Here is a 14258-nt window from a genome sequence, read left to right on the forward strand (position 1 = left end):
TTGCAGTCCGGAATAACATTATCATAGTAAATAATAATTGAATATATAATCATAACATATTGTAAAATCATCCTATATGAATTTTATCTTCAATTTGTTGAAACCGCGTAAAACTTAGGTTTGGTCCACCCCGAATGTTTGAAAATTTTAATTACGACACTCTGATGTGTTAAATTTTATCTTCAGTAGTTTTGATTGATTGTGAGTAAGCTTGTTGATCAAGCTAGCGGAATGACCTATCTGGAAATAGATTTTATCTCTTCTGCTGATTGGACTTGTCTGAAGAATGTCAAAAAGAAAACTTTTGTCTTGTAATGAGTTTCTTATGAGAGAGCGAAAGTTTTGAAAATTTTTAGGCGAGTTTCACGGAATTGTCGAAGAATTTTAGAACTAGTCCAGAAAAAATGATTACCTCAGTAATCGGAGTATTGCAAACTTTCTCGAACAAAGTATGAAAATCTCTGAAAATGTGTCCGATTTTGCGGGTAACCTTGAATGATTTTGGGTTTTTGTAAAAAAATCGACGAGTAAATTTATTCAGGTTTTTAGGCCGTTCAAATTTCGAATTAAGTAAATCTTTACAAACAATGATGAAATCAATTATTTTTCTACGTTATTTCAAAATTTTTCCGCAGAATCTTTTGAAGAAGCTCAACATGTGTTTTAATTTTGTAAAAAATTCGATGAAATCTGAGACTTTTGTTAATACATTCTCGGCATAATTTTTCCACTAGGTAGTCACCGAAAAATATAAGTAGATAAGTTGAGTTGGAAATGCGTAATTCTCGCTTTTTCACCTCAACTAATCTTTAAACTATAATATTGAGGCAAAATTGCCGTGTAATTGAATAGTTACGCTAGTCTATCCGGTTTGTTGCCTTTAATTTGATTATACATTTTTGTATTTTGCATGCGTAAGCATTAACAGAAAAATATGAAAATTATTTCATTACATCGCAATATCTAAATATTTATATGTATACGACAAGGTATATATTTGGCATTATGAATTACCCTGGTCAACCAGAAAAACTGTTTTGTTGCCATACTTTGCAAATGCTTTTTTTGCCTCGGTATGGGGCTAGTTAAATATGTTTGTAAAGAAAAAAAGAAACACCCATTTCTTTAGAAGAATCTATTTATTTAAAAAAAATAAAAAAAGTGTTACGTCCGGTGTACCGCCACACGTCTCTCCCATCTCTTCACTCTCCCACATTCCTTGTAATAATCTTATAGTTTCTTTCCTGTTCTATTTCCATTCTGGCTCATGCCATGCGCTATTGACCTGACTCTGCTAATTCTGTTCCCCACTATTCTGGATTTTCGCACCTTTCGTCTACTCCTACTCTTTATCCCGGATTCATTCTTATTCCAACGTTCGATACGATCAATTCAAATCCAACACACAACAACCTCGCGTATAACTTTTTTCGCCAACATTGTGAACTATGCACTTCGTTTGGACTATTCCACAAATTTTTCAAACAAATATATAGTTGTTATCCCGAACATATTGACGGTTATTCAACTCTTGTCCTAACTTCCGGATGTCCTAGGACGTAAAACCGAACCAGTTCGTTCCTTACCGCTCGGGGATAAACAACGTTCACGGACGTAACAAATGTATGAACATTTTTACATTTAATTTTTCTTAAAGTATTGTGACGACCTTTAGAAGTTTTTTTTTTTTTTTTTTGTTGACCAGTGTTGTAATTACAGGTTTTATAAAAAAAAGCCAGAAATAGATATGGAAATGCAACTTACTCTATATATTCCTGTAAATCCTCCAATAAACATTCCCAGGTACAAATTTTCTCTCCTAAATATTATCTGCTTGGCAATTTTTGGTCTACCGAATATTTTTTTCCACTGTAAGACCAATTTTATTGCTAATTGGACCCCAATTCCAATTCCGAACAGTTTAGTGCCTCCCTATAAATAACTCAAGTTGAAATATGCTGTGAAGTTCATTAGTTTTTATCAGATGACGTAAGCTATGTGTTTAGGGTCATTAAATCTATTTTTCCAGTAACCGAGAAGCTTGTTGAGATTTTTCCCGATTTAAGAAACTGTAATTATTTTTACTCACCGATATAACGTAATGAGCACAACTGAAAGGATGTGGGCAAGATAGATGTTTGTGCCAAGCTTTAAGTCTCTCAATTACATGTTTATACACAGCAAGGCCACGGTGGCAAGCATTAAATATTTGATTATTAGATTTATTGGTTATTCTACGTTTTTGTAAACATTTCGGGGCTAAAGTATGTGGCTCTCTTCTGATTTCACTGCAGTTATATCTCTCATATGGCCCAATAACAAATCTGAAGCAATAAAGGAAGATCCATCAGCGGGGTGTACTTCTATAATTTTTGCAAAGCACGTTACATCTTTTAAATGGTAAATATATTTAGTGTACTAACTGAAGGATTTTGAATATGGAATCCTGTTGGTTTTTCTCACTGCGAAAATAGTACAACATCATTGCTATACTAGCAGCAAAAATGTACACTTCACCACGTGGAATCACCGAGAAGTACCCTCTCCATACACCTGCTCTGAACACCGTTTCCGTAGCCTAAAAACATTTATTAAACAGATATATATATATGTATGTATATTTGTGTATTGTCTTCGTGTTGAAATCATAATTAGTAGATTGTATACCACGGAGGTAAAGTAGGTCTTTTTGTGCCGAGCATAAGTTTACAATGTGAGTCGTATAGTCGGGGAGCTAGCGTCACGTTTTGTTGACTTGATGTGTAAACTAGTCACAACCCCTGCAAAATGGCTCTACTATAAATATAGGAAAAACAATTTTGACTAAAAGTTATAGAAAATCGATTAATTGCAAAGTTGTTATTAGTATTTTAACCCTTAGCGGCCACATGGGGTAACTCATTACCCCACGCTGAAAAACTAGTTGTACAAGACATGTATGGGTATTTCAAGACTTCTAACCAATCGTTTTTTATTTGTAGAAGAATTCTTCAACATTTCTAATGATTTTTATCACACTTGTCTACTACCGGCAGATATTACTTGTTATTTGTTACTTGTTAGACGTTACTTGTATCAATTTCAAAGGTTTTAGACCTCTAATTTCACTTTTTCTGAGCCTGGGGTAACTAGTTACCCCGTGTGGCCGCTAAGGGTTAATATCTAAACAATTATTAATGGAGTTATCGACTGAAACAGAAGAAAAAGTTCATTAAATGAACCAGAAGTCGTAAACAGTAAGTTTTATAAAAAAAAAAATCATCCAAGAAAAAAGACGGGAAACTTAATGATCTATAATAACGGTTATTATAAGTGTTGGTCTAAAGTGCATGGTTGCCGAGATATAGGCAGATAACGTTTTCTCAGGATGGCGACTTTTTCGCCGTCGGAATTTGTCCGGATCTTGTGATTTTGTGCTCGGTACGTGATACTAAATCCGATTAAAAAATAAAATAACTGTTGTAATTTAGCGCGACGCAATATTAGCCATTGGCTGGCCTAAAGTATTATGGGCATGACACGTCATTCGATTGCCGTTCATCAGGCGTATGCTCCATGAAACACATGGCACACCTTCAATTTCTTAAAGTGTAATCTGTTTACTCACAAAAAATCGAAAGTCTGTCAGTTTACAATAAATTTTAACCATTGTAAGCCATATTCTCCATGTGAGGCCCCCGACTGCCGCTGTACTAACTCCTCGTTTATTTGACTTGTCAAACTATCATAGTCCACTGAAATGCTGTCAGACCGGTAATTTTGTGAGAATAATAATATAACATAATGAACAGAAAATTCAAAGTCTGCTACTTTACACATGGACCCATTGAGTTTTTTACAAGGTGACTTTGAGTGCCGAAAGACTTGCAATACTCTGCAATAGTGGTAGCAAAATGATTATTTATTATTTGTAACACTATAAAGAACCAATATACAAAGTTTGATATGTTTACCCATGGGTATGCAAAACTTTTCATTTAACAACATTTTAACTTGTCGTTGCTCCGCCATGTTTCGTTTACGCGCTAACTGTCTATAACCATTTTTATAAACACATCATAGACTATCTAACTTACAGGGGTATTTTGTGACGATAGCTCCCCGAATAGTAGGCGAGCGCATTCGCGAGCCAAAGACGAATATTGCAAATACGCTAGGCGAACAAAGCTTGACCTCTATCGTGTGTTCGATATTTTATGTAATAAAACTCTGGTGCACAAGTTTTTTTCACAGCGCATGCAGTCGCCGACGACTCATATTGCAAACTTGATCTGCTTTTTAAACATGCACCAAACAGCTGGATGCAGCAAAAGCAACATGCTCTTATTGGCTGCTTGCTACGTACGTGGTGGTGGGGCTTCTGCTATATGCAACAATAACAACTGCTGTACGAAGTAGGTTCATGTCTACGTCCAACAGCAGCTTTCATGTACAGTAAGATGCTGAAGAAAATTCAGAATCATTGACCAATCAGAGCATTTTTGCTGCTGCTGCATCCGGCTGTTTGCTGCACGTAAAAAAGAAGCTTTATGCTTAGCGTGAAAAAACCTATTTTGCCTTCTTACAATTAGTAAATATGCCCGCAGTTATTCCCGAACGGCTAATTTGTCAGACAAGTTGATTACGATGGTAAAATGAAGTCAGCCTGCAGCGCTGCCGCCAGTCGGCCACAAACCCATTTTTTGTATTGTTGAAGTGTGTTATATATATACGAAGATTAAACCTGTTTCGCGGCCCGGCGGTGATGGCGCTGCAGGCGGATTCCGCATTGCCAACGTTGTTTATTCAGCCAAAAAATTAACCGTCCACGAATCATTGCCCACATGTGTACACGCCTATTCCAACATTATTTTATCATATGTACTTTTCAATTTCTGTAGCGGTTCTTATTTGGTGTTGGATAAAGGTGCGAACTAATATTTTGAACGTAGAACTCATAGTACAGTAATATCCAGTAATTCCTCAATCTTATGCGATAATGTTCAGGGGTTACCCCTAAATGTTTAAGCTTATGCGGAGGAGGATAGGCGGGTGAGGTGAGGTGCGTGTGTGTGTGTATGCGTGCGATGGCGGGGCAGGGGGCTTCAGCTACTATCTTGGGAAACACCTTTAGCACATACCTCGTGAACCGTGCGTCATACGATAAAAATAATAGAAAATTTTCGTGTAGATAATGAAATTCTTCACAACTTTTATAGGGTTTTTCCCAGTAGAGTGCATGGTTTTTGATTTACAATCTTTTCCGAATATGGTCATTACTAAATACAATATAGTCAACGGTTGATGAAACAGAAAAAATGGTGATAACCAAATTTTTACAATATGAAGTATATAAAATAGAATGGAGAATTTTCAATGTTTTCCAAGGGGTATGGCGATATTGACGTATGAGTGAGAATAACGTTAAAGTAAAATATCTACATATTTCAAACCTTCATGATTAGAAAATGAAAAGTTCATAATTTTTAGTGGTTTTATAGGTATCATCTTGTAGCTGGATTCACCTGAAGCGAAATCAATTAATATTATTATGTTTCTTGTATTTCCGATACAATGTCCAGTTTTTCAAAGAGATTTCTTTTTCTGCCCTCTGCTGTTGTGCAGTCATGGTGTATCAAATCGAGACCTCAAACTGGTTGACACTAATCATAAGATAATAGAGAAACTAAAGTATTTCACCGCACCCGGTTAACGTTAATCTAGTGATGGTAGGTAAAGAAGCTTTCCGTAGATGAGGCGCTGAGCTGAAGTTGCCAAAACGTGTTTGAATAGCCTCGCGATACGTGCACCGAGATGAAGCCCTAATTAGAAAAGGAAAGCAACAGCGGGATACCGACCTCTCACTCTAATCGCTGAATTGGCGGGGGACACACCTAGCTTTATACAAGTATACCTCCCTGCTTGCCTCATTGCTTTCCCTGCCTAGCGACTCTTCCCCACTCTTTCTATCGTGTAACAGTGAGATCGGTCTTCCACTGTGTCGCTTTCTCTGTCTACTTAGGGCTTCAGCTCGGTGTATGGACCGCGCAGTTTATCTCTATACCGAAAGAAATCTGTTGCGAGTATCGCATGGGATGCTATTGCTATTTTCGCATTCGAGTGTTCCATGCGAAAGAGGTACGACGAAGTTGCCATTATCGCATGATAACCATGCTATTTTAGTATGAAAGTGTCCCATGCGAGAAAGACATGCACCGATGGGATTATCGCACGAGAACAATGCGCTAAACGCACGGATACGCACATGCATATTTTCTTACGAAAAATTGCAAATTTTTTCGCGAAACGTGTGTTTCATTATTTCATTAGTAGAATGCGTCTGTAAAATTTAAGAAAAATCGGAATGATTGATTAAGATTTTTACCGAAAATCGTACGGTTTGGCGTGGAACGAGTGATATTCTCACGCAAAGGTTGAACAAAGATAGAAATATGCTCCCCGTTAGTGAAAGAGAGATGATTTCCTCCCAAACCTATCTCTTCCGCTGCCAATTAAAAACAAGTATCTGAGAAACACAGATTTCTCCCAATTTTCCATCTTTCTCGGTGACACTCTCTCGGGCAGGGAAGGCCAACTGGTCAGAAAAAATACATGAGTGCCAAAAATTATTTCATTTAATTCTGCACGAAAGGAAAGGAATTCTTGAACCAACAAAATAGATTTTGTTGGAGTCAATTCACTTCAATCTAGTATAATAATTTATTCCAAATATAATAACTTTAAATAAACAATTTCTATGTACTTAATTTGTCAAAATGATTTAGTCAACTGAATTCCTCGATTCAACAAAAACCTTTCTGGTCGCTATCGAGTGAAGTATTGATTCAAATGAACCTTCTAATGTTATTCCCAAATTAAGTTAACTAAATACCATTTCATTAGAAGTTTAAGTACTGTTCCTCCATGTCGCGTGTTCGTTAGCAGAAACAATTGGGTACTTCCAATAAAATAAGTACATGAATCTAGTCAGCAAAAAATTTACATTGATCGAATGCTATACTATGTTGATCTAACCGGAGCTTGTTTGGCGTAACTGGTTAATCAGTTACACTAATTTGTTTACGAGGTAAAAGAAACACCACATGTTTCGAAACAAGTTGAGAATATATCCAACGTAAACATTAGTACTACTATATACATCATACTAGTACATCCTACTAGTACTTTAAACGGCCACTAGGCGGTGAACTCTCTAGCTACGGAAGTAGTTTCAGAGATGGTTATAAAACCGGGTAGTCTGCTAAGGAAGCAGATATGGAGAACGGAAGATAAATTTATCATCAGACCTGTTACAAACGAAGAAAGCATAATACCAAGTTTCAAGTCATCCAAACTGATACTGACGACAAATAAGCAGAAACTAATGGTACATGGTCAATTCTTAATTCTACGTTACAGCAATAAGTTTTTGAGTTTTATCCAACCGATATCGAGTAAATCCCACACAATTTTGATTTAACAGAATTATGAATGATATCATTACTGTAACTACAAATTTCACTACCTGCTTTAACCATTGAACTCTTGACTCAACAGAATATGACAAGAATAAGCTTTACTTGTTTTGATAGAACAATTTCATGTTTTTAAAATAAAACCATTGATCAGCGTTCAATCAGTTTTAGTTATTTCAATCACACATGTTCTTAATACAAAATTCACATTATCGAAAGAAACTCACGCCGTGTTATCTTGAATAAATTGATAATCAGCATGATCGTTCAAAGTCTTCATTCATTGTATATTAAGTTGTCACAAGTATTTCATCCGACAAATTATTTTGTTGAACTAACAAGGAACATCCGCAAAGTGTCCGCCTCCGATTTTGATGAAACTTGGTAGGAATGTTAGGTACGTTAAAATAAAAGATACGTATTTTTTATTTTAAGGGGGTGAACCTCTCCCTTGAAATGCTATTTTTGACAGTTCTTAATATGTTGCATAATAGGGCCTAATGTACAGATTGCAGGGAAACTTGATTTATAGGGGTTTCTGACGTTGCTCTTTCCAAATCTGAAGTCCAAATTTGAAAGTTCAAAATGGTGGATCCACCATCCGGAGAAACAGGAGATACTCCTGCTATCATTTCATCCCGTCATTGAACCAGAAATGGGTGAATTCTGAAGTACACCAGAAACAGATATGGATACCAATTTTCGTAGAGATGGCAGATATTGTAATAATTTTCTACCGCCGTTTTGGATTCGTCGTTTCGAATTCATAGTTTTCGTGGTCAGATCCATGACCAGCGACCTCTAAAACAGCTTCCACCGACTTTCGGTGAAAATCGATCGATTTTTCGTTATTGACGTCGGCCATGTTGGACCCGCCATTTTGAACTTTCAAATTTTGAAACAGCAACGTCAAAAACCCCTAGAAATCAAGTTTCCCTGCAATCTGTACATTACGTCCTATTATGCAATATATTAGAAATTGTCAAAAATAGCATTTTAGGGGGGTAGTTCACCCCCTTAAAATTGATTTCATAAGATTTTATAAAAAAAATACGCATCTCTTATTTTAGCGTACTTAAAATCTCTACCAAGTTTCATCAACATCGGAGGAAGACACTTCGCGGATGTTCTTGTAAGTAGGTAGTGATTCGCCGCATTCGACTACAGCATTTAGTTGAATCAAACGAATATTACTTGACTCAAATAATCCTTTCCCTCCGTGTATGGCAAAGATTTGAGATTGGTAGATCGCGCTGAGTCTGGATAGTGAACCGTAGATCTCGGGTCTGATCAAGTTGGCTATCCCTGCTCACGGCCAACGCCGCGTTACGGCGAGCGTTCCAGCATTATTATATTTCAGTGATGGCTTGAAACAGGAATAGGCACATAGGTCCAGCGGCAGACAAGTACACGAAACATCAAAACGCGTTCGCCATCTAGTGGTAAGTGAGACAAAAGTCAAATCGAAAGTTTCGGCTAAATAATTAGCTGTGATAACGTATATCTGAATAGCCAATCGCGCTCAGGAACGGAATACTTGGCGTACAAGTGCGAAAAACATATGAATAAGAAACATACAAGTGAAACATCTTCACATGGCCTAATGGCAGAAATTGCCAGGACCAAGAGAATTGAACGTATGAACGAGAAGAAGGTACAAGTGAAACAGGTATAACTGAGGTCTTACTGTAGTCTGAATAACTAGTTATAATTTTTAGATATTTTTGATGATTAACAAGACATATTCCGACAAGAACATCAATTCTGTAAGAGATTGCATTATGAACGTACTTTTTTTCGCTCTGGCTCTCGGTTACTACAATTTACTGAAGGATTCATAAGTTGAAAACTTGGAAATCAATTTGTAAATAAAAAAATTCAAGTTGCAAAAATAATTTTTGGAATAATGAGGCATCAATCGAGATAGCTTAAATTATTGGAAATCATTGCGAAATCAGTTAATTATCAATCACAAGATCGTGCTGAAAAAATCGCGCGGTAAGCATCGGGAATTTTGGAAAATCGTTGTGTCTTATGGTACAGGCCAAATACGTAATTGAAATTCAATGTACTACAGCATTTCATTGAGTATCTATTGTTTTCTTGATTCTATCCAAGCCGAAAAACACTGAAAACTGCCCAGAACGCTCTAAAATCGCTGGAAATCAATGGCAATTAGTTGACACACTGGACATCAACGCAAATTACGTTATAAGGTAAAATTCAATTGAAATCACTCGACATCAATGTATCTAACACCGTCGATGAGTAAATTGTGCTTGAAATTCTACAAGGAAGTTGGAGCGACTCGAGAATTATCTGGAATTCAGTAATACATCAAAAATTGAAAGATACTAAAATTTTGCATATTGATTTCATCAAAGTTACTTTCATCATCTTAATATTACTGTAATTTCAACCTTGCCAAAACGTTATATTATACGCGTGGGATGTGTTTCATTGGTAAAATGAGACTGATATTTAAGTTTCGCAAATAGAGAATCTATCATTCGCATGTAAATGATTGATGCATATTTTTATCAACAAAAAAAAAAAAATGAAAAGACTAAATTGAGAATTCAATCAGATCGCAGTGTTTCAAGAAAATTTTTTTGTTACTCGGAAAATTATACTGTAATCAATATTGTAATGAAGTTGGCGCAAAAATTTATCCTCTCATACTCAGAGAGTGCATAATTCGGTCTTCAAAATTGCGTCATCAATTTTTCGACCTTCCTTAAAGTAACGTTAGGTGCTGAGTATCCGTGACAAACAGCCACCTTTCCTAAACAAAATTCTTTTTAGCACAAGATTTGACAATTGCAAGTGATTCAAAAGCGCATATAGAACGCAATATTTGGGTTTTTTTAAAAGTGGATTTCGACGGGGGGGGGGGGGGGGGCATTCAATTTGATGATTGAATGTTGAAACCTACGATGTTTGATACGTATAAACATAGCAGTGTACGCCGTGATGGCCTTTCTATCACAATGGCTGCGAGGTTGGACAAAAAAGATGGCAGGAACGATACTGTCAGAATGTTGAAGTTCCCAGATGCCCGTCTGTAACAGAAATATTATAATTCATACAATAGCTACAATCGGACTTTATAGTTTTCAAACAAAAGAATTCCAATGAGTATTCATTATGCGCGGGCCATTATATTAACGAGCTATGACGATTTGTCCAATTTCATCTAATTGTAAAACTGTAAATTTATCGTAACTCCATATAACTTCCGCAAATATGATTAGGAGCTGGCCTTGAAACGCTACATTGAACTGCTATTTCAAGTGTACAGTTATGTTTCCAGTGAATTTATACTACTTGAGGAACGTTCGAATAGCCCCAGGCAAAATACAAAGTCAACACAAACACGAATGTGTGAAGAATATTGAATGACAGAAAACGCGAGACTTTTATAATATTATATGTATTACGTAGTAATAATTTTGTGAATATATTAACTATTTAAGGTTCCAATGCGTCGTTTTTATTATTCCTTTTCACTTATCTCTTTGTTTGTATTTATAAACAGCATCAAAGCATCAAATTGAAAAATTTGATAATTCGATGTCTGTGCAAAGCTGCAGCCATCCACCATTAATAAATCTTTTCTTAGACATTTCACGGTAGTAAATTGAACATTATATTTTACATTTTATTAAACGTATTAAACGTAGAAATGGTGATAAGGGGGCAATAAAGATACTTTTACTCTCGACAAAGTCATTTCTTGATGGTTGAAACTTTAAAACTTGGACGATTATCTACTTCCCCTATAGTGTTTCCTGGCACTTCTCGAATCCAAGTGGAAAAATAAACTCGCTATGATCAAAATAATATTTCCTCGCAATTTTGTTTACCGATGAGGCAGTCATACGAGGAAATCGCACAATTTTCAATAATGTTGACACCTTTTTCGATAACACTCCACAGTGATACACCAAAATGAATTTTCGGATAAAACCAGAAATCTCTATGTAAATTAGTCTCGGAGATCATAAATTGTATAGGGGTTTCGTGATTCCTGATAACGTTAAAGTACTAAACTATTTTGACGATCGGTCCCGCGGAACTTAAATTATCTTCTACAGTAGTAACAGAACAAAATACTCAGTTCGCTCGTTGATGGAACATAGGTACAATAAACTGAACACTGAAAAACTTTATGTTCCCGAAAAGTCACTCAAAGGTCTCTGCTGATTTTTCTTGGGCTTGGGATGTCAAAAATTCTTCGTTTATCCGAGAAAATTCAATAATTCGTTGTTTTAAGGTGTATGGCTACAGGAGCAGGTATAAAATCATGTGCATATTCAACATTTTTTTTTAAATGAAAAAAAGTTTATTCATAAAAGTAATCACAGGTATATCTAACGCAGGTGTTGAGGTATAAAAAAAATTTTTTTTTTTATTCTTTCAAAAAGAAGATGGCCGCCCACAGCGCGTTTCCGGCGGCATATTTTTTTTTGTTTACGCTCCGCTGCATGCAAAATTACATCCATAATTTTGGACCTCGAACAAAACAAAAAAATTTCGCGAACACGAGTGTTTGTCGACTAGCGTCCTTCTCAAATGCTAGGCTGTGCCTAACTGACTGAAACAGCCGTTCCACAAGTCTAAACTTGTCTAAACTAGTCATGATTTCAATAACATCTGCCGTATACCTGCTCTAGTCCCCTAAAGTAGCTTCCCTCTAGCTCGTTGCGGACCAGGCGGCCTTGTACTAAAATTCTAAAACCGGGTATTTAGAGATTTTTCGCGGACATAATTTTTTGGGTCATCATTTTTAAAGTCCTATTGGATCATTAAAAAAAAATCGATTTTTCGAAATTTCTAGAGTGGTCTAACCCTTTAAATTGACCAAAATCTAAAAATTAACATAGAATTACTTCAAAACTTGAATAGATTCTCTACAACACAGCCTTTTAAACTGTGCAGCAGAGAGCCTGTGGTTGTGAAATTAATTTAGCGCATCTAGGAACCCTGTACCTTGTTCCATTGAAGAGTTACACCGAATTTTCGAGTTTGGGGTTGATTTACCTCCGTTGGGGGTGGAGCATTTAATTCGCACGAGCAGTACCTATACCAAGAGCCTTTAATTCTAGAATGATTTTGACGCCTTTAGGAACCCTGTAACTTGTGCCGTCAAAAAGTTACACTGATTTTTCGAGTTCCGGGGGTGGTCTCACCTAGGGGTGGTTTTCAAAAAATGTGTTAAAGATGGATTCCTGGAGCCCTCAATGAGCCTTTAAATCCGGCGTGAACAATATGTCGAAATGCCTATTCGATGCCGTGATTTTTGGCGTGACAGTTACAGGTTTATCTCGAGGTGGCACCGCCACAGGTTTATTTTATTAAGCGTGGAGCTATTAATTCAAGAATAGCGCATTTAATGAGCCTTTAATTAGCCTTTAATTCTGGCCTCAACATTTTTTCGAAGTTTCTCCCCGTTTCCGCTATTTTTGGCTTGGTGGTTTCAGGTTTATCTCGAGTTGGCACTACTACAGGTTTTTTTTTTAAACACGGAGCATTTAATACTAAAATAGAGCATTTAATTAACCTTTAATTAGCCCTCAATTATTCCTCAGGAGATTTATTGATTTTCGAATGTGGCGGTTCCAGCTTGATATAGCTACGCGGGTGCTGTAAACACGAGTCAGATGTTGCCCACCCGCACGTGTGATATGCGAGTCATACACGCTGTTTTCCAACTTCTGTGAAAAAAAAATTTAATTTGAGAAGCAGACGAATGTTACATAGTATTTCAAAATAAGTAGATCAAGAGCAATCAAGAAGCATAGGCCCAGAGGCATAGGCCTAGCTTTATTTACTTCACGATATTTATGTTATGGATATGGATATTTACTTAACGCACAAACTTGAGGTTGAATTCAACTCAACCACGCGATGGTGGTGCGTAAAATCCGCGCGTATAGTCAAGTTATCGGAAAGAGCACATGTGTCAAGAAGGCCCTAGATTGTAAAAATGAGAATGTCACAATCAGTTACAGGGTTACCCAACTGGCAATTTTGCGAAAAAAAATCCATCAACAAATAAATCGAACGGTCAATATTATCTGGCAATGAATTTTATAGCAACATTATAACAGATTTTCAGTTAAATATTTGGTATGAGGTAATTTTTCTACTGAGGACACTAGTGTGAAATTTTATACGCGTTTTTTCCGAAACTATGTTTTTCAAAACGGTGGGTACGATATCTCGAGCTGTAATCGATGAATCGTCTTCAAATTTAGAACACACACTCAAAGTGTATATATGTATTATTTTTTACTTTACTTTTTGGCAAACCAACAATTTTTTCGTTTTCGATGATAGTTTAATAGTTATCAATAATAATACAACGTATTCTTGAGCTGACAACATCAAAAAAAAAAAAACTACAAGAATTTTTTCCTCGTCCCGAAATAGGGCTTCGTCAGCCGAAAGCTAATACAATTTAATTAATGAGCATATTTTTTTTTTATGCCAGACCGCCGATAATTGCGATATTATGTAGACCGATCGGCCGCGTACGAAAACCATGAAAAAGTGCAAAAAAGACATATCATCATCAAATTGTATTTTTTTCTAATGAAACTTCTTGAACACACTCTTCAGGATGTACATGAGTTGGATATAAAAAAAAATATGAATATTGCATCAGCAGTATTTTTGAAAACAAGTTCTGAAAAATTAGACTCTTTCGGCGCTCATCACAGTACAGTGACCCCTTAATATCACTCTAGGATTTTGGAAAATTCGATTATTTATTTTTTTGTTTAAACAATATATTAGGGT

General features: G+C 36.2%; 1 protein-coding gene across 3 annotated transcripts in view; it reads right to left on the reverse strand.

Moving 5' to 3' along the window:
- LOC124306517 (transmembrane protein 135-like) overlaps positions 1-14258 on the reverse strand; it is a 59043-nt gene that overhangs the window by 11566 nt on the left and 33219 nt on the right. For all 3 annotated transcript variants that reach the window (XM_046767352.1, XM_046767350.1, XM_046767349.1), the window contains exons 3-6: positions 10390-10516; positions 2424-2578; positions 2090-2324; positions 1765-1932 (exon numbers count right to left, since the gene is read on the reverse strand). In XM_046767352.1, coding sequence (XP_046623308.1) covers positions 1765-1932; positions 2090-2324; positions 2424-2578; positions 10390-10516 — 685 coding nt within the window. The remainder of the gene's footprint in view (positions 1-1764; positions 1933-2089; positions 2325-2423; positions 2579-10389; positions 10517-14258) is intronic.

The sequence above is a fragment of the Neodiprion virginianus genome, chromosome 5 (genome assembly GCF_021901495.1).
Source record: "Neodiprion virginianus isolate iyNeoVirg1 chromosome 5, iyNeoVirg1.1, whole genome shotgun sequence".
Taxonomy (NCBI): Eukaryota; Metazoa; Arthropoda; class Insecta; order Hymenoptera; family Diprionidae; genus Neodiprion; species Neodiprion virginianus.